The 25,247-nt window shown below is 45.5% G+C and overlaps 8 protein-coding genes across 8 annotated transcripts; 2 read left to right on the forward strand and 6 right to left on the reverse strand.

The window, feature by feature from the left end:
• Nucleotides 1-5,962: 5,962 nt before the first annotated feature.
• On the reverse strand, nt 5,963-6,918 carry NECHADRAFT_82964 (uncharacterized protein; the record flags this gene model as incomplete). The annotated part of the gene is made up of 4 exons (XM_003044424.1): nt 5,963-5,965; nt 6,040-6,052; nt 6,184-6,188; nt 6,481-6,918. 4 exons carry the CDS (start codon nt 6,916-6,918, stop codon nt 5,963-5,965), a joined length of 459 nt encoding a protein of 152 aa, XP_003044470.1.
• Nucleotides 6,919-7,672: 754 nt separating this feature from the next.
• On the reverse strand, nt 7,673-8,333 carry NECHADRAFT_82965 (uncharacterized protein; the record flags this gene model as incomplete). Its single annotated transcript, XM_003044425.1, has 2 exons — nt 7,673-7,932; nt 7,997-8,333. 2 exons carry the CDS (start codon nt 8,331-8,333, stop codon nt 7,673-7,675), a joined length of 597 nt encoding a protein of 198 aa, XP_003044471.1.
• Nucleotides 8,334-9,492: 1,159 nt separating this feature from the next.
• NECHADRAFT_95104 (uncharacterized protein) lies at nt 9,493-10,560 on the reverse strand (the record flags this gene model as incomplete). Its single annotated transcript, XM_003044426.1, has 1 exon — nt 9,493-10,560. The coding sequence occupies one exon, from the start codon at nt 10,558-10,560 to the stop codon at nt 9,493-9,495; it is 1,068 nt and encodes a 355-aa protein (XP_003044472.1).
• A 635-nt stretch (nt 10,561-11,195) lies between these two features.
• NECHADRAFT_95105 (uncharacterized protein) lies at nt 11,196-12,612 on the reverse strand (the record flags this gene model as incomplete). Its single annotated transcript, XM_003044427.1, has 9 exons — nt 11,196-11,426; nt 11,480-11,692; nt 11,799; nt 11,873-11,962; nt 12,013-12,053; nt 12,110-12,176; nt 12,227-12,268; nt 12,321-12,463; nt 12,520-12,612. 9 exons carry the CDS (start codon nt 12,610-12,612, stop codon nt 11,196-11,198), a joined length of 921 nt encoding a protein of 306 aa, XP_003044473.1.
• A 545-nt stretch (nt 12,613-13,157) lies between these two features.
• NECHADRAFT_82968 (uncharacterized protein) lies at nt 13,158-13,757 on the reverse strand (the record flags this gene model as incomplete). The annotated part of the gene is made up of 2 exons (XM_003044428.1): nt 13,158-13,610; nt 13,668-13,757. 2 exons carry the CDS (start codon nt 13,755-13,757, stop codon nt 13,158-13,160), a joined length of 543 nt encoding a protein of 180 aa, XP_003044474.1.
• Nucleotides 13,758-15,901: 2,144 nt separating this feature from the next.
• NECHADRAFT_82969 (uncharacterized protein) lies at nt 15,902-17,256 on the forward strand (the record flags this gene model as incomplete). Its single annotated transcript, XM_003044293.1, has 3 exons — nt 15,902-16,178; nt 16,261-16,830; nt 16,892-17,256. The coding sequence occupies 3 exons, from the start codon at nt 15,902-15,904 to the stop codon at nt 17,254-17,256; spliced, it is 1,212 nt and encodes a 403-aa protein (XP_003044339.1).
• Nucleotides 17,257-17,509: 253 nt separating this feature from the next.
• Nucleotides 17,510-18,010, reverse strand: NECHADRAFT_82970 (uncharacterized protein; the record flags this gene model as incomplete). The annotated part of the gene is made up of 1 exon (XM_003044429.1): nt 17,510-18,010. The coding sequence occupies one exon, from the start codon at nt 18,008-18,010 to the stop codon at nt 17,510-17,512; it is 501 nt and encodes a 166-aa protein (XP_003044475.1).
• A 1,192-nt stretch (nt 18,011-19,202) lies between these two features.
• On the forward strand, nt 19,203-20,234 carry NECHADRAFT_82971 (uncharacterized protein; the record flags this gene model as incomplete). Its single annotated transcript, XM_003044294.1, has 3 exons — nt 19,203-19,280; nt 19,359-19,423; nt 19,475-20,234. 3 exons carry the CDS (start codon nt 19,203-19,205, stop codon nt 20,232-20,234), a joined length of 903 nt encoding a protein of 300 aa, XP_003044340.1.
• Between the last annotated feature and the right edge of the window lie 5,013 nt (nt 20,235-25,247).

Consider the following 25,247-nt stretch of genomic DNA (forward strand, 5'->3'; position numbering starts at 1 on the left):
GCCCTAGGCGCCTAGATTAGATAATAAGATAATAAAGGATAATTATACCTAATTATATTCTATTCTTATAAGTTATATAAAGTAGAACTTAATTACCCTATCTATAATAAAGAATTCCTTATAATTATTAATGCTTTTAAGGAATTCTAATATTACCTCTTAGGAAGCTATTACTAAATTAAGGTCTATACTAACTATAAGAATATTTCTTACTTTGCGATAACCTAAAAACTTAGTAGATAATAACTATAATATATTAAATACCTTTTAGAATTTAATTATATTATTATCTATATTAAAGGATCAGAAAATAGCCGAGCCGATACTATTAGCTATAAGCCTAACCTTAATATAAGAAAAATCTAAACTAAAGACTAGCTATTATACTTTACTACTAAAGGATATTTATAATAGCGAACTATCGCATATACTAAATAATATATTAGATTAATACTATTACTAGGGCATATTAAACTTATTAAGGATTATAGAAAATAAGATATTAACTTTATAGACTATATATAGGAATACTAATATAATAAAGATAGATTCTTAATATACTAAGGAATACTTATTATCCCTAACTAAGTATTTAAAACTATCTTTAATTACTATTATAATTAATTTCCCTATAATAAAAACTATAACCCTATATAGAAATAGATAAACTATATCTATAATAACTATATATTTAAAGAAAAAATCAAAAAATAAGTATAGCGATATATAAAGTGCTACCCGGAAATAAGACCTATTATCTATGAATAGGATAGAGTCACTAGTATACCCTACTAGATCGCTAGAATAACCTATATAGTAGAATAGGGCAATTTACTCCTTATAAAAATCCTAAAGTATAATAAATAACTTTTAAATAATAAAAAAATAAATAAATAATAAGTACTAGAGGAATTATAATATGACCTTATACGCGAAATATATAGCTACTAATTATATAGATACTAAGGAATTAATAAAACCCTAGAATAAATTAAGATAATATATATTTTTCCTAATATAAAAAAAACTATTTTAATAATTATTAGCTAATATAACCTTTACATAAAGACTAAGGTATAACGCTATAAACCCTACGGTAAACTATAACCCTTATTAATACCTTAATTACTATAGGAAGCTATTATAATAGACTTTATCACGAAACTACCCCTATTAGAAGAATTAGCTACTAGAAACTTCTATAATAATATTCTTATTATTATAGATAAACTTATGAAATTTTCTTATTTTATACCTTATAAAGAATTAATAATAACTAAAGAATTTACTTACCTTTTTTATTTTTATATTACTAAGATATATAATATATTATTTGAAATTATTATAGATAGAGGACTATTATTTACTTTAAAGTTTTAGTAAAGCCTTATAGGATACTTAGGAATTAACTATAAGCTCTCTATAGCATATTATAAGGAGATAGACGGTTAAATGGAATATATAAATTAGATACTAGAATAATACCTTTAATACTATATTAACTATAAATAAACTAACTAGGTTAAGAAGCTATTAGCTACTTAGCTAGCCTATAATATAGCTATAAATAAAAGCATAAAGATTATATTAGTATATGCTAATTTTAGATTTACTCTAGATATTTACTAATAATTATAAGATATTATTATTAACCCTAAAGTAATCCTTACTAGCGATTAATTATATAATCTATATAAAGAAATGTAAATAGAACTTAAGTTTATTAGGAATAAAATAATAAACTATATTAATAAGAAAAGGATTAAAAGATTAACCTTCTCGGAGGGAGATATAGTCTACCTTATAATAAAAAATATTAAAATAAAATAATAAAATAAAAAACTTAATTATAAATATATTAGATTATATAAAATTAAAAAAAAAATCTCGAAATATAACTATAAATTAGACTTATTACCTAAGGTTAAGCTCTATTTAATCTTTTATATTTTATTACTTAAATTAATATAAGATATTATCTAAGTAAAAATAGGCAATAAGCCCAATATAAAAGTTAATAAACTAAAAGAATATATTATAGAGATTATCCTCGATATAAATAAAATCAATAATAAAATAATATATTTTATTAAATAAAAAGACTACCCCGACTTAGAAAATACCTAGGAACCCCTAGAATACCTTACTAATATATAATACCTTCTAAAGAACTTTTACTAATAATAGGTAAGGAAATATTATTAAAATCCTCCCCTAGGCCTAATAAAGATTAATCTATCTTATTAGGAATACCTAAGGACTAAAGATCTTATATTATATATTATTTATAAGCATTAAGGGCTAAGATAAGATTATCCTTTACCTTAAGCTCTAATATACCCTATTTAAATAAATCCGCACTCTGCTCCTTAACCTTCTTCTTTATCTTTCAAATCCTCTATAGATAAGCCATAGCCTTAGCTAGCAACGACTAAAGCTCTGCTAACTAATTATAAAGGAAGAAGACTTAATTACCCGCCTTATCTTCCTCTCGATCTAACTTTTCTTACTAATTAATTAGCTTATTTACTACTAAAATTAGCTATATATATATAAGAAATAAAAAGAGACCTATGCATATAATAATACGACGCGAACCCTATTATAAAGATAACCCTGCCTTATATACTACTTATATTTCCCCGAACGACTAGAATTATCTATCTTATAAGTAATCTTTTTCTTAAAATAATAAGTATAAGGCATATTAGCGATAATAAAATTTCGAGTAAAATATTATAATAAAGATTATTAGTCGAAAGTATTATTCTTATATAATTTCTTAATCCTTCTTAATATTATATTAGTAGCGCGGAAATAATTATAAGAGGAAGTTAGGACTAACCGGTTAAAAGACCCTAGCCTAATAAAAGGTCTCAAGGACGAGAACTACTAGAAGAGGGGAGATTATATTATAACCTAATAGGCCTTATATCACATAGGAACTAAAGCCCTATAGTTTCTCTTTTTATCCTAACCTATTATAACATCACTTACTATTCCAAATATAAGCCTTACCCTTTAGATTATAAGCCTTATAATCTAAAATATAAGCTACTTAAATTATATAAGTATATAGAATATATTTATTATACTTTCTTAGGTATTAACTACCCTAGCTATTAATATAACTTAGTTATACTTAATACTTTTAAGCATATTACTAGACGTAACGCTATACTAACCTTTAAGGCTACGTAATATAATCTAGTGCTAATATAAACCAATACGACCGGTTTATCCCTTAGATCCCATACGATCGTCATAGATAGGCTTGCCCCTAAATAGACGCCTAAGATTTATTAATATAAAAATACTATAATTAACTCTATTATTTTGCCTCGCGTATATCTATTTCGATTAAGTATAATAAATTATAAAATAATACTAAGAACTTATCTTATTTTTAAAAGAAATAATATGGGATAAATTGCTTTTTTCTATCTAGGCTTTAAGGCGCTCTTTGACCTTTGCGGCGCTTATTATATTAGTCATAGAATTATAGAAATCATAGTAAATCATATGCTTTATAATATATAATATACCTATCGTCTAGTATTTTATTTCTTTATAGTAAATTAGAAAAAAAATAATATTATAATTCTTAAAGTCTTAGAGCTCTTATAGTAGTATCTCTTTATCTATATTAAACTAGAGTAGGTATACTATATAGGCAGACTTATTATCCCTATGGTATAGCTAGAAGATAGTAAATAAGACTTTTATAATAAACTATAAAATATTATCTTTTAGTCTTTAACCTTTTAGTTATAATTACTCTAAGACTTTATTAGCTATCGCTATTTATTATATTTCTTTTGCTAATAATAGCCCTCCTCGCGAATGTTTTATAGGGTAATTAATATTACTATTTAGCTCTAGAGTAAGCGCCTCCTTAGTTAAATTAATAGTTTTATGATGTATTTTGCGTTTCCTAGAGGCTATAACGTATTTTAATAATCCTAAAATATCTAGTAGGTTATTATTACCTTTATTAGTAATATTGTTATTTACTTTATTATCTGGCCCCGTTTGTTAAATGAGTTTAAAATAAGACTTGGTTATTAGGTTATAAGTAGTATTAGGAAAACTGACCTTAATTATATTATAATTATATCGCTCCTTCTTAGCTATATTATAGGTGGTCGCCTATGAGTACTTATCTAGTAGATTCTTAATATATCTCTTATTGCCCTTGCCCTTCTTTTAGGCCTCGGTGCTTAACCTTACCTAATATATCCTAGATAATCTTACTTTTCTTAGTTTCTCTTTTGACTCTTTTGTATATAATATTTGTTTTTAGGAGTATAATAAAGTGGGATTAGATAGCTAAATATCTAATATTATCCGGGGTGGATTTTTACTTTGCGTCTCTGAGATAGAGTTAGTCGATGCTATAATAGTATATATAGGAATAAATTAAAGGAGTAAAATAAATAGGTATAATAAATAATAAATAGGGCTAATTCTACTGCGCGGGTAGTTATAGACCTAGAGACTATGAGCTTTCTTAAAAAGGAGGAAAGAGGAAAGGCATTAATGAGGATATAAAAGCCTAGTTGTCTCTTAGGTGGATAAGGCTATATGTAAATCTATTCTTATATTCTCTAGTATTGGGACTTGGTATCTTCTTATAAGGCTCTAGAGGCCTTTTAGTATTAACTTAAGGATTTATATAAATTATTAAACTGCCGGGTTATATTAGTATAGCTTCGCTTATATATATAATCCTTATTATCTCATCTTATATATTATTAGGGATTAAATCCTTGCTACTAGTAAGGCAGAGTTCTCTAAGAAGCCGAACTAAGCCTATTATTATGGTTATATAGCTTTCTAGGGGATTTATTGGGATATTACTATTAAGAGTATAGTGACCTTGCTAGGCCCTGACCTTAGCTATAAAGGTATGGGATATTAGGCTAATCGAGCATGTTTACCCTTGCCTTAGGGGGCTAATAGTATCGGCCTAGAGGGGGGCCTACTAAGGCAAGTAGAAGGGGAATAAGTATTAATAGAGATATATAGCGATACTTTTAATAGATCTTAGTTATTTGGCTAGTTAGGGGAATACTTATATAAAATTAGTAATAAGGGGTTATTAATAAAAAGCCCTAAACTTAGTAAGCCTTAGGACCTAGAAGGAATACTCCTAGTAATTAGGGGCAATAATATATATTATTATAAGAGCTTTAAGTATAGCTAATTAGAAAGCCTAAAGTATTATAGTCCTTTTACTAATTATATAGAACTTTTAGTTAAGCTAAGGATAAGGATAGATACCTTATATCTATATAATATAGTAAGGCTTTTATATATAGTAAGTAATATTAGTATATAATAAGAAAGATCCTTTACCTAGAAATATCTTATTTCTTTCCTTAGCTACTAAGATCTTATTATAACCTCGCCTATAAGGCTATAAACTTTACCTTCTTAACTAGCTATTAATATTTCTATCTTATATTTCCTCTCTATGATTATCTTAAAACCTTTAATATTAAGCTTACTCTTAAAGGAGTAATTAGGTCGGTATTTTTCCTTTTAATTAATCTCGGTAGCCTAGAATAATTATAATATAGCCGCGGTCGCTATAATATTCCTATCTAAGGAATAATATTATATAATTCCGCTATTAATATAATTACCTCTAAGACTAAGCTATTAATAGGTAATTAAGCGATAATCTTTCTTCCTTAACTTAGTAAGTTAGCCCTAAAACCTAAGGCTATTCTCGTTTATATTCCTAGGGTCTATTATAAGCCCTAGGATTTTATTCCTATGTAGGAGTTAGGCAAGAAGGCGCAAGAGAGGATATATAAAATATAAGGCAGTGCTAGTTATTCTATTAGAGGATAGGATGACCTATGAATCGTAAAATCTTTCTTATAATCCCATGGCTCGATATTAGAGGCGGTATAACTACCTCTATAGTAGTATCTTAGGGGTATGCGAGGAGCGTTTACTATATGGCAATAAGTATTAAATAGGATATTTAGAGGCTAGATGAAACCTATGGCCCTGTTTATGCGATCTTACCTTAACCGACTGACTATATTAGTAAAGGAGTTATTAGATACCTTAGAGGCTAAGACTAAACCTAATAGGAACTAGGATTATATTGCCTAAGTCTCGCAAGTTTAGGTTTAAGGGGCCTAGATTCTTAATACGGGTAAATCTAACCGGGGCTAAAAATAAGGTATTATCTTAGATCTAAGGCCTTATAGGGGTATGCGATCCTAAAAGTGGGCTTATATAGGCACCTTAGCCTAAGCTTAGCCTAAGCTTAGCCTACCCTAACCTTAACTTAGGCCTCCTTAGCCCGAGCTTAGTACCAATTTAGCTTAGAGCGGCAGGAACTTAGCTCTAGAAACGGAAATGGATTTTAGTGTGCTTGAGTTTCGTCTCCGAGTATCTTGGCATTCCTATATAATTGAAGTTAGTTAAGGCGAGGGCATGCGATCGTTGTTTAGGATATACCTTTTGGAAAAAATTGAGTGTTTTGTGGATATCACCATGGTCAAGATGCTTTTCCAGCCAGCGCACCAACATGTGTCTGAGACGGATGGGATGGTTGGATCTGTCGGAGCTCCTGGGGTCCAGATAACCCGCCTCCATGTCGATGAGGTCCACATGGACAACAACCCAGTGCTCCAGCATGATGATGAAGACAACATGCCGGTACAACTGCAGATTAATTACAGGGGGCGGAGTAGCTCCCTTGTCGACGATGAAAAAGATCCAGCTCTCGGGCCTCTCGAAGAAAGTTAGACACGAGAAGAGGTCTGCCTTTGAGAGCGTTTCATCTCCTCTGGATAGATGCTTGAGAGTAGACCTCCATGGCCTTGGCACGTCGTCCATTAGGGCCACGGCCGCGTTCTCGGGTTGGGCATTTCCGGCTTGTCCAGAACTGGCCATCTTTACGAAAATGGTAGGGTAGTGTTGAAGTTTGAAGTGTGTTAAAGATGTGTTGTTGCTTGAAGGTAGTGAGAAGATGAGAATAGTAAAGAACAAGAGTGGAAGAAAACCTCATGGAGGAATTAAGTATTTAGATTAAAGTGTTTAGGAAGCGTCTCTTTGTTTATGTGATATCAACAAAGGAAGTGCAAGGCCTTGGTCTGGGAAATTGAAATTTGGACTTCTCAAAGACATTCTTTCAAGTGACAACTCTCGCACGGCCGGCTTGACTAATGTTGATCATAATTGTTTCTATTCCTGTACGCTGTTTCTATCCGACTTTGTCTTCTCTGTCTTGATCCTTGTAGCATTTTGAAGTCAAGCGAGAGCTCTGACACCACCAAGCCACCCTCCCACTGACTCAACCAAGCTCGAAGTGCCCGTTGTTGTTTGAGATACTCTGGCTTTGTTGTCATGTCTTCTTTGTAGTTTAGTTCCCAATCTGCCCAGGCAGCTTAGCAAGATAGGCTTCCCTTGCAACGAAGGCCAATGGCCGCACCTTGTTTCCCCCACGCCTTGATGGACCTGCCCCTGTTGTGAGAGAAGACGCCATCATATGCCGGCGATTACGGCTTTGTTGGTCCAGCCAGCCACAAAGCCATGTCTGCGAAAGTACGCAGGCCAGTTATTTAACTGATGACATGTATTGTATACGAGCCTAGTTCCATGACCTGCCGTATGTCTTTTTGCCCGTCTCAAACCCGAATCAGACGTCTCACGACTCGTCTGGACAAATTTTTTTCGCCAACTCGAGGAGGTCTTTTGGGTAATCTGGTGGCAAACCCGGGTTCTCGCAGTCACAGGAATCGCAGTCATCTTCGTGTTTCGGGAGGTCTTCGCCTATGGGGTCTAGCGGCTGAAATTTGGTCGTTCCTGTTGTTCCTGTCGCTCTCGTCGCTCTCGTCGTTCTTGTCGTTCTTGTCGTTCTTGTGCTTCTTGTTCTTCTTGAAGTCGTGGGAGGCTTATCTGCGACTTCTGGATCTCGTGATCAGTTTGGATACTGTTCGTTAGAAAGGGAGACAGTCGGGTGATAGTTTACCTGCATCTTCCTCATCTTGTTCACGGTCTCCGGGCATGCCAGCCTCAGCCTCGGCGGCCAGCATGGCATCGAATTTAGCCACCATTTCCTCCCAAGCACCGTCGGGGTCAGCCTTGAACGACTCTACCCACTTGTCGAATGCGATATATTCGTCCTCTTCGGTTGGATCTTCTGGAGAGTCGCTGGCCTTTTCTTTCGCTGCATCTGGGATCTTGGCCTCTTCCTGGACCGTAGATTGGGTCTTTTCGGTCAGAAGCTCCTCAACCGTTGGGCACTTGCTGGTCTGGTCGTTCGTATTGGACTCGACACACAGCGGGCTGTCGTCGGTGTCGGGCATGTTGAAAGCGAAATGAGGAAAAGGAGATGCTGAGAATCAAGGTGCTCTTGATGAAATACTCGAAGAATGTAATCTGATGGCGTGTTTTTGTTGTTGCGCATGGATGCAAAGTGTAGAAACACTACGCTGGAGGAAATGTAATTGTGTCATGTGATGGGCCGTCGAACCATATTGTGAAAAGAAGGAACGATGTACTTGATCGTCGGCCCGATAGGTATCACCAAGGCGGAGTGGTTGTTGAGTGAGGGCATCGCGACCTGGGAAGTTTGCTGCCTAAAATGCTAGCCCCAGTCCCAGGCCACCAAATAAGAGCGATACATATTGATTTTACTTGTGAAGAATGCAAATGCTCTAGATAACCTCCAAAGCAAACATCTAGGTATCAGGTCTTGGTAGAGATCAATGATTTTAGAGGGCATCTCTTTGCTAGCTTGCCCTACATAGTCTACCAGTGAGATGGTCTCTCGCCTAGCGTTTGGTCACCTAGAGATGCCATTTACAATTGATATTCTTCAGGCATGCCGTCTATTACCCAGAGACAGTGAATGTGCGCTTCTAGGAGATCCGAAGTACTGCCTCGGGCTTCACTGAACAGCTGCAATACTCTATGGACGCTTAGCACACGTGATAGGCATAAGAAAGCACGAACTTTTCATTCACATGTGATACACCGCCTCCGTGTACCGTCTGTGAAGGTATGTAGAATTTCAAGTGCGAATTGCGACATCCCGTTTACTACGGACTATCGCCCATTCAAGTCGTTGTCCGATCACCTTTCCTCCGGGCATTTTTGTGACAGACCAGGGTCATAAGGCGCACCAATAGCCAGGTTGCCCACACCATTACTAACTGTAACCCACCTGCATAGCTAGTGAGCTGTGTTTCATAATATCCACCAAGCAGATGCTTGTCCTGGTCTTAGCCACGCTACACACGAGTGACGGGCCGAGCCAAGATGTTAAAGTGGGAGGTCGGTATGTCGGGGTAAAGGCCACCGAGGTCATGCGAGTCCCGGACGACGATCACAATATTTCCTGTTTGGGGGCACTTTTTTGACAACGAGACATCTCGATATATACTAGCTCGGCATCTAGAAATGACACTATGTACAAACTGATGTCCTTTGCCTGCCTCAGAGACGAATACCCCGCAAGTCCGCTTAACAGACGTTCTTGGCAGCATTGCCAGTGATGCCCCAGAAAATGTTCTCGGCACAAGGAGACTCCCGAACAGAGGTGTTGTCAATCTTGGCCTTGACATAGATACCGCTGTTGTTGGGGAACTCGCTGCGAGCAGCAACGCGCACCTCTCCTCCGCCGTTGACGGTTCCGTCTCGGATAGCAAGGTTGTAGCAGTTCTCAATCAGGATAGCGTTGTTTCCGTTGTTGGCGAGATCAATCTGCTTGATCTCGGCAGCACCGGACATGGAGACGCAGAAGATACCGCGGCCGCCGCCTCGTGAGTAAACCTTGTCGATGAAGACGTTGGTCGTGGTGTACTGGCCGTTGGAGAGCTGTCCGTTGTTGTTGGCGAAGCGAAGGGTGGCATAGCCGGTTCCGGTGCCGACGTTGTTGCCCTCAACGTAGCCGACCTGGGCGTTGGTGGTCTTCTGGAGGAGCAGACCGCACTCGCCGCAATCGCGGGCAATGACGGAGCCGATGGTCAGGCCGTCAATGTTCCAGGTTTCAACGGCGTGGCTGCCGGCGCCGGTAACGGTGATGGTACCCATTTTGACGTTGGAGTTGGCGGCAAGATCTCGGTCGAAACGGATGCCGATACCGCCACTGAGGTTCATGGTGATCTCACCCAGGTTCAGGTTCTTGGTGCCCGAGAAGCGAAGACCGAAGTAGGGGTTTCCGGTCATCTTGAGGTAAGGGATCTTGACATCATTCTGGTTGGTGACCTCAATGGCGCCACGGCCGGACCTGGTGGAGACGTTGATGGTGCCGCAGACCTCAAACGTCTTCCCGCTGGTGATGGTAAGAGTATTGGCGCCGATGCTACCCGAGGCAGAAACGACAACACGCTGACCGCTGCTGATGCGATCAAGGGCCGTCTGAATGGCAAGACGATAGTCGGATCCAGAGTAGACGCTGGATCCGCCGACCCTGGCGGTATAGGTGCCAGAGCCAGTGACAGTAGCCTGAGGGCTGCCGTCACCACAGGCGGCGTTGACAGCGCTGGCAAATGCCAGAGCCGCCGTAGCGATGGAAGACAGATGAACCATGATGTTGCCTTTACCGAGCTGATACTCAAAAGATAGAGTTGAGAACAAAGACACTGAGCAGTTCCTTCTACAGCGACAACACGAGCGACATCCGTCCCTTTTATGCTCCCCATGGTATTATGTTTTAAGGTGTCATTATAAGCTTCCTACTAGTCCCTGTTCGCAACAGGGGTCCTCCCAGAATCCTCCAACCGGAGCCGAGAGAACCATCTCTCAAATGGTCAAGGACCGGCGGTGTGCGGCCCACAAAGAGGGTGACGGAATGACCTTCTCCGAGTGGTGACCCCCAATCTACGCGTTTCCACCTATCGGCAATAGACTCGAGTCTTTGCTCGACTTAAAATGCCGCGGACGCTGAATGCGGGAGGTGGAAGCGTTGGCGATGTTACTGCCGCTGGGTTATGCCGGCTTGGCCCAAGTCCGGGGTGCAGAATCTGGTCTGCTTTGGTATTTGCATCGTCTTAGACAACGTGATTGAGAAGGTTTCTGAGTGTCAGGATGTTTGGTAGCAGTGACAGTAAATCAGCTCATGTCCGGATTGTCCGGGCCTGTTAATTGTGTTGTTTCATGTTGACAAGCTTATTTTAACCGTGCTGAGACACCATCACCAAACACGGCTAGACTGACTATCGAAGCTATTCGGGCTTTTTACCCCAGACCACCTTCATGCGGAAATAGGCGTGAATCTTGCTGTTTCGCATTTCACGCCGCAGCCTCGCAGCGTAGACTGAGACTTCCTCTCTCGACCAACCTTCCGAAGTAGCCATATAGAGGACGTAACCTTCGGTGTCTTGCTCTAAAGTGGCTCGTGAGAATCGGCCCATTTCTTTCAACTTCGGGTCTTTGGGCCAGTCTCCAAGAGGAACCTATGCCATGAAGTTAGCAAGACTTTGTAGTGTGAAAATGGTAAAAAGCTAACCTTGATGTTGAACTCTTGAATGTCGACGAAACCAGCGGCTTTCATCCCCTTCCGTTGCTCCTCGTCGTCCACTAAAGTGAATGAACGACCGATTTTGAGACCACCTTGAACAAAGAGCTTCCCCCATTGACACATAGCCGTCTTATCTGTGACGGTGCCGTCGTCACTCTCTAGCCATGGTGCTGATTCTAGGCTCTCGATGTATCCTCCCGGCTTGCAACATCTGAAAGCTTCGTGGAACAAGGCCCCCCAATCGACAATGCTGCCAGTCAGATATCGCATATGCACGTAGTCGAGAGAATCGGGCGAAAAAGTCCACTCTTATGTACAGTCATCGATGTGACTAGCACAGATTAGTGACTGTAAATACAAGGCGCTCTGAGCTATGCGTACAACTCCAAGTTGGGCGGCACCCAACCTGGTTGAATAGGTGATATATCGGTGCCGATTACTTTGCATCCAGGATGCTCATCTGCAAAGTCGCTGTGGCAAACGACGTTAGCTTGCGGCTTCGCGGACGGAGGAGGACTCACATAGCCCAGATACCTGTCCCAGTGCCGATATCAACCGCATTCTGGAGTGGTCTAATTAACAACATAATGAGATCAGTTAAAGGCCGGCTGAACTGACCTCGATATCCTTTTTGAGTGGCGCTAGATGAAGCTTGTCGCCAATAGCGAGAGTGAGAAGATGATGGCTTGCTGTGTCAACGTCATTCGTTTCAATGTGGAAAGAGCCTTGACTCACTTGATACCCATAGACTCATTCTGTTGCTCATCGTTCGAACCCCTTCTAGAATATTAGTCGCACACTGAGAATGGGATGCTTCAAGTGATTTTACCAGTACTGGGCGTTCCCTCTTTCGCTGTGATACGTCCGGCCATGGATGGTTCGATACTGGAGAACACTATCGCTTATCGATGTGGTTGACTCAGCCAACTCGTCATCATCCTGACCAGAGTCTCGATCTTCGGTGCTCACAGCCTGTGGGGGGTTAGTGCATATGCTCTGCATGAACTCCGGGGATTCGGGGGGCACACCGGAGGCTGGCCAGTAGCCGCAGCAACCGGCTCAGTGACGCCGGCAGCTTCGGTTTCAGCTGGTCCAGAGGCGGGAGCGGCACTACTAGACATGATTTCGGAGCAGATATCAGTGATGGCCTTGAGAGAGATTCTTTCGTGATTGAGAGGGGAAGAAAGGAGGGGTTGAGAATGACATGACAACTTTTCATGCACACCCTTGACAGTTGCAGCGCTCCGATCATTTGTCCGCCTTGTGTCCCCCACCAAATTGCTGATCATATACCGAAACGTCACTGAGGTTCTCAAAATTTCGAGACATCGGCGAGTTCAGAGGCGTGTAGTCGCTTCTTTGCAGGACGAGGCGATCACACACTGTCACCAAGTTGATGAGCCAAGGGCGCTAACCAGCTACCAGTATCAGTCCAAAGGAAAGGTTTGAGGTGTTAATTGTTGATATTAAATACTCTAATCGAATTATCTCTAGCAGAAGGATCTACGAGACATCAAGTTGCCGTTGTTACTGGGAAGTGAGAACATATGAGCGCGAGGGGGGGGCCATGAACTGTCCTAGATGCGCATGAGAATGAACAGATGGGGTACAAAAGAAATAAAAATGGAATGACAAGATGTCCTGAAGACTTCCCATTCTAAGCTGCTCATCTTTGGAGCAACCTCAGCTCGCCGACGACGGACGAACAGGAAAACACAGACGATGCGTCGTCGTCTTCGGTAGTCGCCATGCTATTCTCACGACTCAAGAAGCCAAGGCGATAAAGAAACAGGTCCTCCCGATTATCAATCACCCGGAGGGCGCCTGCTTCCTGGACGAGGAATGGAGGCAGGGCTTGGAGCCAATGGCGAAGCTCGTTCTTGAACCAAGACCTGAACCGTCTAGACCTGTAAGACTTCTGGGGCCATTCGCTGACTTCCTCATCTGGGGGCATCAACTGAGCAAGTGCTCGAAGTCTGTACCAGCCATCCTCAACTGTATCCAACAGATGGTATCGGTCTCCGCATTCTCGGAAATGAAGAAGCACCCGGTGAGCACGACGAGCACGGTATCTCGCGGAGACAAATTCTGAAGGATGGCAACTCGTTCCTCCAAAGCGCTGTAGCAGCTCAATATGGAGTTGATAGTACATCTGGTGGAAGTATCTGCGACTCACTGCAGCGGAACGTTCTGCGAAATCTTCCACTGTGATTGGCACTCCTTCTCCGCCATCAACGTGGGGGATAACCGTGAACAGCGAACCCATGGTGAAAATGGAGAGAATTCTCAAGACTACTTTCTAGTTGAATAGCTCAGTAGGACGGCTTTGATGTCGGCAACTGGACGATAAGAACGCATTCTTGGCGGCCGTATTTATCCTTGACATTTACCATCTAATGAAATGGAGTTCTGAATATGTATGGAGGATGAAACCCCAAACAAGTTGCGAATACAGGTGACTATAGGTTGAACATGGGCACGTCCTGCCGATAAACAGCTTTCGGTTAAATCTGTTAGGAATAATGAAGGAAAATATTAAAGAACAAAGACTAGGACTCAGATGAGCAGCGCTTCTTGGACAGACATGGGTTCCATACACTTAGCCGCTACCCAGAACAAAGAGACCATTCATTCTGCAATGTTTTGAACAATGCCTTAAAGCATACACCTACAGTCTAGCGAATACACAAGGGCAGAACAAACAGTGGCTACAGTCTTGCTTGGACGGGAAAACAATCCCCATAGCGTTGTCTCTCAGCCAGCAATGAGGATCACACTGGGCCTGGCATATTGTGAGACTCTGTATGATTTCATAAATCATTTCCCCCTGATTAGTAACTATTAGAACACTTGTCATCAACGGGATGAGCTCATTACTTGGCTACTTAGTAACACGAACCTACGTACGATAAGCCTCATGCGTCTACGGACCCTTTCTTGACGCCGATACCAGTCTTCCTGATTGATTAACCTTTTCAGTACGTGGAGATATCCACGAAAGCTTCTTTCAGCTCTAGGTTCAAGCCAGTGGCTTTGCTCAGCCTCAATCTGTCCTCTATCGTTGTTATCCTGATTGAATGATGGTATTCAACATCTGGACATTTGAGTCCTGGATTTGTGACCGAGTTCACATTAATGCTCGGAATCAATGCTCCTGGGCCAAGTTAATGTGTAACATGGCATTGATGCAAACCGTATAGCCTTCATTCCCTCTGGCTCATTAAGGCCGAGAACCGCCACCAACGCCTCACAAGCCTAATCCAGTACTCAGCGTTGAAGAAGGATGCACAGACAGCCTCATTTTTCATTCGGCCGAAAGCATACAATTCAATGACCTGTTTCATGCCTGTGGATGTGGTGGCTTCTGTCGGCAAGGGAGCCTGTTGGGAAGTCTTGGGATACCGTTTAGAGAGTGGTTGGGGAGTACGGATGGCTGTCAAACTTGTTCATCGTGGTTTGAGTTTCCGATCTAATGAGACTGTGTTGTGAGATTAAAGTCGTTGAGAGTTTCTAGCCGCTTTGTGGCTCTCCCACAGACTGGGGACTCAAGTCACATCCCACTTTTGTATGGTTAGTTCATGCTTAATACGTGTAAGAGTTGCGTACTAAGGTCGGGGAAAGTCGTAAGGCAGAACCTATCCTAGAAGCTATTGTACTGGCAGATTATATTTCGAAATAACAGCAGAGATAACATGTAAGAGATAATGGCGTTTAGGTCGTCATGTAGCATCTCGGCTTGATATAAACCACACTTCCCACCAGCTTACCATTGACCGCTCTTTTATTGCTGCATGCTGCGAGACCAATGCGTGGCATACATCATGACGATATATGGCTGCTTGAAGTTTACGAGACGATTGTTCTTGGCTTGGCAAACTCAGTGTTTAAATGTGATGAGTTGCAAGCCTAGGCAGGCGCTCGCACCATGGCTGCCGCCCAAATATGTGGGAATAGCATCACCATCAACTCAATTAGCACCAAGATACTCCTGGTTACCCAACTGGCGTTGCAATATCTTGCGTACCATGTAGTGATGTTGACATGATGCAAAAGACGTCAAGATCATGTACATGGCCAAAAGATACGGTTGTATGAAAGAGAGAAGTTATTGTCATTGGTTTCAATGCCGACATGGCCTTCTTCAGGACAGAAGGAACCCCGCGCATGAAGAGCTGTGCAGATGAACAAAAAGGACTGAATCCAATCGGTCAAGTCCGTCGACTTTCACAAGCGATCGACGACTGGAGATTTGGCGATGTACCATCGACAGATATAAATACCCTCTTACCACGGTGTCCTTGTCGTTCCCCAAGCTGAAGAGACATCTCATCTTGACGGCATCACTGCCACCACATGAGAGCATCACTTCACTTGATCCAGTCCCTATCTCAACACCTCTGAGCCGCAGACATGCAGCTCAAACTCCTGGCCCTGGCCGCCCTTCAGGGCTTCGCCGCTGCGCAGACCACCGTCTTCAGCTCACAGGTCTGTGTGACCTCGACTGGGCGAGTCTCTGTTAGCCCAATCCGTCGTACCACCATCACCTCGTTTACTGGCTTGACCTTTCGCACCACCGTCTGCCCAGCGCCTCGCACTGCTACCACAACTGTTACACCACCTTTTGTCACTACCACATCTACGGTGAGCGTCACGGCGTTCAGCACCGTTACTACCGTCCAGCTTACTGGTACTGACACGAGCTTTGTGACCGTCGATCCTGGCAAGTTTCCCATGGCTCACATTTTGGGCCCTCTTGCTGACCATATTAGTTACCGTCTTTAACACCGTTACCGTGACGAGCACCGCCACGACTGGCAGCACCTCAACTGTCACCCAGACCACCACTTCGACAGTCACGCAGCCGCCACCACCGGGCTTCACTGCTCTGTCTGACGAGCCAGATTACGTTGCCAAGAAGAAGAAGAAGCGTTCCCTAGCAGGACGCATCCCACTCCTGAAGCGAGCTCCATGCACAAAGAAAAAGTCCAGAACTGGCTCCGGCTCTGATTCTGGCTCTGGCTCCAGCCCCGACTCCGGCTCCAACTCCAATCTCAACCCCATCCGAATCGCCCAGAGACGATACCCCCAGTCTGTTAGATGCTTCAAGATTGTCAAAACAGTGAGCGTCAGCACCGTCGTGCCCGCGACCTGCGTTCGGGCCAGGTCTACCACCGTCACACTTGCAACCAGCACCTCGACCGCTCTCACGACCGCCACTGCGGTTGTCACTACCACGGTTACGGTTCCAACTGCTACTGCCGTCACTGTCACCGTCAGCCCCACCGTCACAGGCCAAACTACCGTAACCGCGACGGTCACCACTACTACCACTGCTACTAGTATGTCATCCTCATCTCTATCCTTCATCCTTGAACAGCTAGTTGACCATTCTTACTCTAGCCACGATAACCGAGACCGCCCCAGCTCAGACTGTCTACGCTGCATGCGGCGCCAGTAACCAGGTCTCATCCGCCAACGGTGGCCACCAGTTTTCGGCCATCAACGTCAACTCTCCTGGTGGTCAGAACCAGGTCTTCAGCAGGACTGCTAACTCGGCTTACGACTGCTGCGTGAGCTGCCTGCAAACTAACAACTGCATCTTCTCATACTACGACAACGCCGGCGGTTGTGAGGTTGTTGTTGGACAGACGTGCAACCCGCAAGATGCCATGGGAACGTCTTTTGAGACATCTCAGGATGGTGGCTTGAACTATGTTCTCAGCAATGGACCTTGCGGCCGCGTCGCCAATGGCGGTGATCAATGATCTAGTTCACGTCGCGACGATAAGTGGTCGGTATTGGCCATAAATTCACTCGCCATTTGGACATTGCGTACCAGATCAAGGTTGCTGTAGCTACATACGCAGACCAAGGAAGAACATGGATCAGATGCCATAGCTAATTGACAGAAACACACTGCTCCAACTATGTCTGCATGAGACATCCAACCCTCGTGGCTACCTCCCGCGTGACAAAGGTAGATATTACATTCCGAGTTCTGATCTACATCCTCTGCGTTTATACACCCCAGGCAGCAAGTTTCTCCTGTCCCTTATTCGTAAACAACAGCTTGCCAGTCATGAATCCGACACCGTAAATAAGAGGGTACCGGCAATGCCACCACCAAAAGTGATCGTGCGCCCCAAACCAGCCAAACACAAGATCCAAATTATAGCAGAGGTCATTGCAGGCGCCCAACACCAGCAAGCTCATGATGGCGCAAAAGTGGACGGCCTTGCTTCCGTAATGCTTGTCGACGATGAACGCGTTGACAAGCCCGCCCATGGCTCCCCCCATCCCGAGTGGACAGAAGAAGATTGTCCACATTAGCCTAGGAAACATGTCTTTGAAGCCTGAGAGGACAAAGATGCTGATGATGAGCATCGTCACTTCGAATATGAAGGAGTTGAGCCAGAAGAGGAAGAAGGGGCGGATGTAGAGTGTACGGCGCTTTTCAGCCACCTCCTTTGTCTCCTCTGAGGTGATGAGGACTTGGTACTGATGAGTTTGAGTCGACATGTTGTAAATGGTGTTTGAGATTCTGAAGTGTTTAGTTTGATGTTCAATGATGGAGGCGATGATGTTGCATGAGAAGACGTATTCCATGTCAGAACAGACGTGTTATATAGAGGCCATACGACCATGAATATCTCATTGCAACCCCGTGGGGAAGACACACAGTGCAGATAGATTCGGGGAATACGGGGAACCTGAGGACGGGGCTTGTACGAACCTCGGCGGCCCCACTTGTTGCCGGAGGACCGAGCCTTAGTATAGTAGCCTCCAGTACGGACAATTGAATAGTGATATTCGGTGTATTCAGACTATGGCCGGGCATATTATCAAATAATACCGAACTGACGTCGTACGGCATGTGAGCTGGCTCCGGCATCGATCTGAGTCCTCGCCCTCTCCCGAGGTGCCGACTTGCCGACGTAACGGATAGATCGAAAGCTTTGAGTGTATAGATGCATGGAAGCGAGAGGCAACAGAAAGATGTTGACGAGCCAGAACTCTCGCTCTTTGCAATCAAGTTTCTACGTCTTTGATGTGCAACTGGCTTTGTAGTGGTTAGTACATGTAAGATAGCCTTGCTGAGCGTAACTTTGACCAACATCACCAGCATAGTGAGAAAGGTCGACAATTCGAAGGAATCTTATCTGTAAACTAGGCTATTAAATAACTTGCAATCCACCGTTTGATGAGGAGTATAGTGGTAACACCGAACGTAGCATAATGCCGAGGTTCCTAGTAGAACGACAGTAACTATTCTTCACCGGCTACTGTGCCCACCCTCCTTGACATCCTGATACTACTGCCACAGAGTAACGGCTATCCTCATTGAAAGAAAGTAAGGAGCTACATCTCAAAGTCCGACGGAGTTTTCGAAACGCGGGGGAACGTGGAGTTGACGATCACCCGGTCCATTGCCCGATGCGGAGATCTTGGAGACGTTGATTATTGATTCAGCCCGAAGGGCGTTTTACTCAGTCAGAAAAAAAGAGCATAAAACTTTTTCTGATTGGCTAATTGGCATGGTCTATGCTCAACTCGTGCTTGAATTGGTCAGTTGTCAACGCTAACGACGCCACTACATGGGAAAGCCCGCGATCGTTGACTAGGTAACGCTTTTGGCAAGCTCTCCAGGAGCTTTAAGGTTGTCCTTCAATCAACTCCGGCCTCCAAGCGCGATTCTGGCCGGAGCACCGACATGGCGTCTGCTTTCCCTTTGCCGTCAAAACTATTATCCACCAAACCTTACGAGGTTGCTAACGACGTCTCGGCTCACGTATCACCTGCCTCCGGTCGAGCGGTGAAGTGTCCCCTCCTTCCCTGATCGTTCGAACCTAATCAAAACACCCTACAGACAACCTCCCATATCGAGATCTGTCACGCTACGGTACATCTAAGCAAACCCTCGCTGCCCAAGCGGTACCTACCCGGTCGTCTGCATGGGTAAGAGGCGGATAACAATATATGCAGCCGGATGGAGAATGATATACCCCAGGCAGTTCGGAACTGCCATACTTGCAAGCAAGACCTGCCCGAGGTCGAGTTTCGAAGCGTCAAGGACCCTGCGAGGCTTACGAGACAGTGTAGTAGCTGTAGGGCACGCCAAAAGGAGCGAGTGGCCGAATCCCGAGCCGCCGTTGCCGCCATGCGGAACATCGCCTCGAGGCTATCGCCGCGCAGAACGACGAAGAGGACCGATTCTCAGGCTCAATTGACGCCTCCACGGCGAAACGCGCAAGCGCTCGTGTCCATCAATAGCTCACAACCCCCTGCAACGCCTGCTGTATTCCGTGGTCTGGCGCCCGTCCTCCAGGGACTGCCTAGACCTCTGCTGGGCCCATCTACCTCAAGCGCAGCGGAAGGAGCCCTCCCTATCCCTCCCACCTTAAGCCCGCCAAGAGTAGTTCTGGGCACGCCGATTCCTAGTGACACGACCACAACGGCTCCTATTATGCTAGGCACGCCTGTGCCACAGGAATCGTTCCCTACCACTGCTTCATTACTGCCACAGGGTCATCGCCGCGGCCGCTATACACGTCAAGGCATCGTGAACCGACGGCCACGGCCACAGCTTCAAGAACGACAGTTTGATCAGATAGTTGATCCACCTTTTACAGGGGACCTTGATTTGCCTGCCCTTAGTGAGGAGGATCGGGCGCTTGTGCGGGAGTTCTATACTGCCCTGAATGACGACAAGATGCATAGTTGCATTCGCTGCCGGGAGCATTAGTTCGATATGAAGAAAAACAGCTTAGGAGTCTGCAGCCGCTGCATTAGTCGAGATAGGGAGAGAACCGCTGACGAGCCCTACTTCTTTAGCGCTGCGAATAGCCTTGACTTCGGGGAAGTCCCCGGTAATCTACCTAGCCTAACGATGGTTGAGGAGATGCTGATTGCTAGGGTTCACGTACACGTGAAGGTCCTACAGGTACGTGGCTCTCAGTATAAATACCGCGGCCATATTGTCCACTTCCTTCGCAATGTTGGTAGGCTATTTGAAGAGCTCCCGGTCCTACCTGAAGAGCTAGATATCATGCTCCTGCGGCCTCCTAATATGGAGGGCGACCCTCACTTCCAGCAGCAGTTTGCTCGCGATTTCCGGGTACGCCGCTCATGCCTGTTGACCTGGCTGCATTACCTACAGCGCCACCACCCGGGCTATCGCGATATCGTTGTGAGGCAGGATCGCTTGCAACGGCTTCCTCTTGACGGCAGCATAGTTGCTTCCGTTGCTAGCCAAGTGGCTGACATACCTGACGGCGAGGCCCCCCAAGGTCCCGTTGAGGAGGATGTAGAAGAGGATCCAGCAGATGCAGATGCATCGGCGATCCCCGATTTGCAGGTTACAGACACCGAATTAAACGCCCTGCAGTCCCGATTGCTTCATGGTACCCCTGACCCTGAGCGTATGGCCGATCTTGAGCATATACCGCCTAACGCGCAGGCTCAACACCAGATGCCACTACCTTCCATTCGCAGGACTCCTATCAACGAATTCAACCGTTCCCAGCCGCTGTTGACGCTCGCGTTCCCCACCCTCTACCCCGACGGCAAGGCGGACTTCGTGGAGCCTCGCCTACGGAGCGTCACGTACCAGGACTACCTTGCCCATGCGATGAGATGGCAAGACGGACGTTTTGCCCGGCATAAGACGTGGCCTTTTGTCGCCCTCAACACGCTATTACGTGCGCAGGTCAGAAAGCGGAGCAACTACTCGGTCAAGCAACACGAAGGCCGCCGCCGTCAACCCCTTACGCGCGCTGACATAGAGGAAGCGATGGCTAAGCCTGACGAGCCAGAGGCTCAGGCCCTGATCCAGTCGATCACGCGCCAAGCCGCCGTAATCAGGGGCACCCGTCCATATTGGTATAAGCAAAGGAAGGAATTGGAGGCATGTGCCTACAATCTAGGCAGGCCTGGCCTTTTCGTTACAGCAAGTGCGGCTGATTACCACTGGGAGTCCCTATATCGTCATATGCCTCGATTCCAGGAGTGGAAAGCAGCTCCTGAGGCGGCGCGAATGGCTCTATCCCGGCAACTGCTGCGAGACAACGCCCACATTGCCGCTTATCACTTCCATAAGCGATATACGCTCTTTAGGACTATTGTCCTGAGGCAGAAGTTCAACCTAACGGACTTTTGGGGTCGCTACGAGTGGCAGGGCAGGGGTTCCAGTCACCACCACGGCCTATATTGGCTAAGTGGCCACCCGGACTTAGATCCCGATGACAGCCAGTCCCGGGAGCGATTTGCCCGAATCTGGGGATATCACGTATCCGCTGTCAACCCAGAGCCTCAGAGGGTGCAGGCACCTGGGGAAGGGAATCCCTTGATCAGTAATCTATTGGAACATCCCCTTACCGTCCAGTTCCTGTCGATGGTGGTAAACCGCGTGCAGCGCCATCGCTGCAACAACTACTATATGCAGCTCAGCAAGCATACCAAGCAGGTGGAGTGCCGCTTTGGATTTCCTCACGGGCAGCGCCTGCTAGCCTCCCTTAAAAAGGTTCCTCATTCTAAGCACTGGAGCTTTAGGGGCGAGCGGAACGATAGCCAGATGAACCACTACAACCGCTTACTTGCCGTTGCGTGGCTAGCCAATACAGATGTCTCACCCTGCACGAGCCTGCAGCAGGTGATCGATTACGCAGCTAAATACTGCTCCAAGTCGGAGAAGAAGAGTGAGTCTTTTGCCCAGATTGGGAAGGCCCTGATGCCCCGGGTCAAGGACCACAACCCGCTGATTTCCTTCACGTCAAAGCTCCTAAATCAGCTAGTTGCTGAGCGAGACTACTCGAAGCAAGAGGTTAGCCACTTGCTCCTCGGTCTGCCGTTACAAGAGGGCTCACGAACCTGCTTACACATTGATTGCCGTAATCCTGACATGCATTCCCGCTCTTTACGGATTGACGCCGATGAGGTTGACGAGGCCCCCAACGTCTACGAAAAGTACTGTCAACGCCCCGAATCCCTAGAGGACCTGACCTATGTTTCCTTTCTCAAATACTGGAATTTCCACTCTAGGGACCCTTCCAAGTGGAAGCAATGGCAGCCAGCCAACGTCAACGGCAGGCCGCGTGTATTGGTCTACTTTCCTCGCTATCAGGCTGATCCAGAAGGCCAACAGTGGCCAGAGTACTGCCGCGTAAAGCTGGCATTGAACCACCCACATCGTCGGCATGATGAGCTCCTCATGTTTGACGGCCATCGTTTTAATTCTCACGCTCAGGCCTTCTCCTATTATTGGCAGCACCACAGTCATGGTGATGACCATTACGGCCGGCCAAAAGAGGTTCGATTACAACCTCAAGAGGATCAGTACGAGGCTCTGCCAGTGGAGGAGGAATTTGATGACGAAGACTGGATCCGTCTCGCCGCCCTTTTACCTGACAACCCCCTTACCCAGGAAGGTCTTGACCTACTTGGCCGCCGCGATATCGATGTCAATTACGACTGGACACGGCATGTGGGCACTTATTCAGAGTTTCGAGACAGCTACTGGAAAGACCTCATCGCTAGCAACCCTATAGCCAACGATGTGGAGGTCCTTGGCCCTCACTGGCGTGATCAGCTCAACCCGCAACAGCGGTTAGTGTACGATACCTTCATGGGTCACTTCCAGGCGCAAAATCCTACTCAAATCCTTCTCCACGTTGACGGCGGCGGTGGCACGGGCAAGTCCTTCCTTATCAAGGTGCTTTCCTCCCACCTTCAGGCGGCTGCCCTGCCCAATCCTAGTCCTATTTGCCGCGTAGCGCCAACAGGCGTTGCGAGTAACCAGATACAGGGCAGCACCATACATTCGCTGCTCCGTCTCCCAGTAGGCGGTGCCTTTACCGAGCTTCGCCCAGCTGACGCTGCTGCCCTTCAGTCCCGCCTACGGCACGTCAGGTACCTCGTCATCGATGAAAAGAGCATGCTAGGACTTGAGCAGCTCGGGCGAATTGATTCTCGCCTGCGACAGGCCTTTCCACAGCGTAGCCTCGAGTTCTTTGGTGGTGTGAGCGTCTTGCTTGTGGGCGATTTCTTCCAGCTACCACCCGTCCGACAAAAGCCGCTGTATTCAACCGCCAGCACTGGCCTGTCTTCGTTGGAAAGGAGAGGACAGGTGGCCTACCGGCTGTTTGACCGCACCGTCTTCCTGACCACGGTGCAGCGCCAGACTGGTGATGATCAGGCCCGGTTCCGCCAGGCCTTGCAAGAACTGCGTGAAGTCAAGTTATCTATACCCTCCTGGGACCTCCTTAGCAGTCGGGTGCAGGCCAAGCTAACGCAGAGCGAGGTTGACAGATTCAAGGCCGCTATGCGGGTGTATTCTACGAAGGCCCAGGTCAACGAATACAATTACGAGCATATAGTGCACCTCAACGCCCCGGCAATACAGGTGGAGGCAAAGAACCTGGGCAAAGGCGCGGGGCAGGCGCCAAGCGACCATGCTGGCAATCTATCCAACAAGTTTGCTGTTGCTAGAGGTGCCAGGGTAATGCTCACAACTAATTTGTGGCAACCAGCTGGCCTGGTTAATGGCGCCCAGGGTACGATATACGATATCGCCTGGAATGAAGGCGCCAAACCATGGGAAGACCCTCCGGCCGTTATTATGGTGGATTTCGATAGCTACGATGGACCGCCGTATCTAACAACTAACGAGGGCAGGAAAATCGTACCCATCCTTCCAGTCACGCGTGATTTCCTAGTGGGCAACGAGACTTGCGCTCGCAAGCAGTTTCCCCTGATCGTGGCATTTGCTATCACTGTTCACAAATGCCAGAGTCTAACGAAGGATCAGATAGTTACTGACCTCGCTACACGCGACTTCCAGGCCGGTATTAGTTATGTTGCTGTCTCACGAGTTACCTCGCTGAAAGGCCTACTGCTTGAGGCGCCTTTCGATCGTCACAGCCTCTATAACCACACGCCCACGGAAGGTTTATACGCCTGCGTTTCCTACGTACTGCGATTATGGCTAACTACAAAGCAGGGATGAAGATGCGCCTTGCTGACCAACAACGCCGTCAGGCTCAGCTGCTGATCGATCCGCCATATCCACCACGGTACATTGACTAAACGACGTTTTCCTATAAGCTACAGGGAAGGGGGAACTCGATATACAGAATATAGTTGATTGGGCCTGGAAGGAAGTGGTAGAGGGACCCCTATGTCTATCAGTCAACTCCCTTACTACAGGTTTGAAGTGGTTCTGATAGCTGGTTATCGCCACAGTCGAAAGGGGGCCTCCCAGAAGAGTTTAATAGCAGGTAGACGGTATTTACCCTTCGGGCTGAATATTCAGCCGTTAAGTCCCTTGCCTTGGCAACTTAACGGGTGTTCGAAGTATTTTATAACCCAGCATCGTATGCCCCCGCGTTGGTCGTCAAGTTTCATCAAACATCTGCTACCATCAAGAACTGCCAAGATAATCAACATGCCACGGTACACCAGCCCATTTGATGGGGCCCAGCTCTTCTATCGCGATTTTGTTCCAACACAGAACCCTCCTCCCTTCAATGTTGCTCACGGCGCAGAAATAGGCGGAGAGCCGACTCTAGTATTTCTCCATCAATGGCCTCTGTCATCTCGGATGTATGACCCGTTGCTTGTCAGCCTTTGTGAAAGCCATCGGTTCCGCTGCATCGCGATCGATAGGCGAGGCTTTGGCCAGAGTGACTGGTCCGGGCCAGAGCACAGCGGGGACATTGACTACAGTGTGCTGGCCTGTGACGTCGTTGCGTTGCTGGAAAAG

This window comes from Fusarium vanettenii (assembly GCF_000151355.1).
Source record: "Fusarium vanettenii 77-13-4 chromosome 7 genomic scaffold NECHAsca_22_chr7_11_0, whole genome shotgun sequence".
NCBI classification, from domain to species: Eukaryota; Fungi; Ascomycota; class Sordariomycetes; order Hypocreales; family Nectriaceae; genus Fusarium; species Fusarium vanettenii.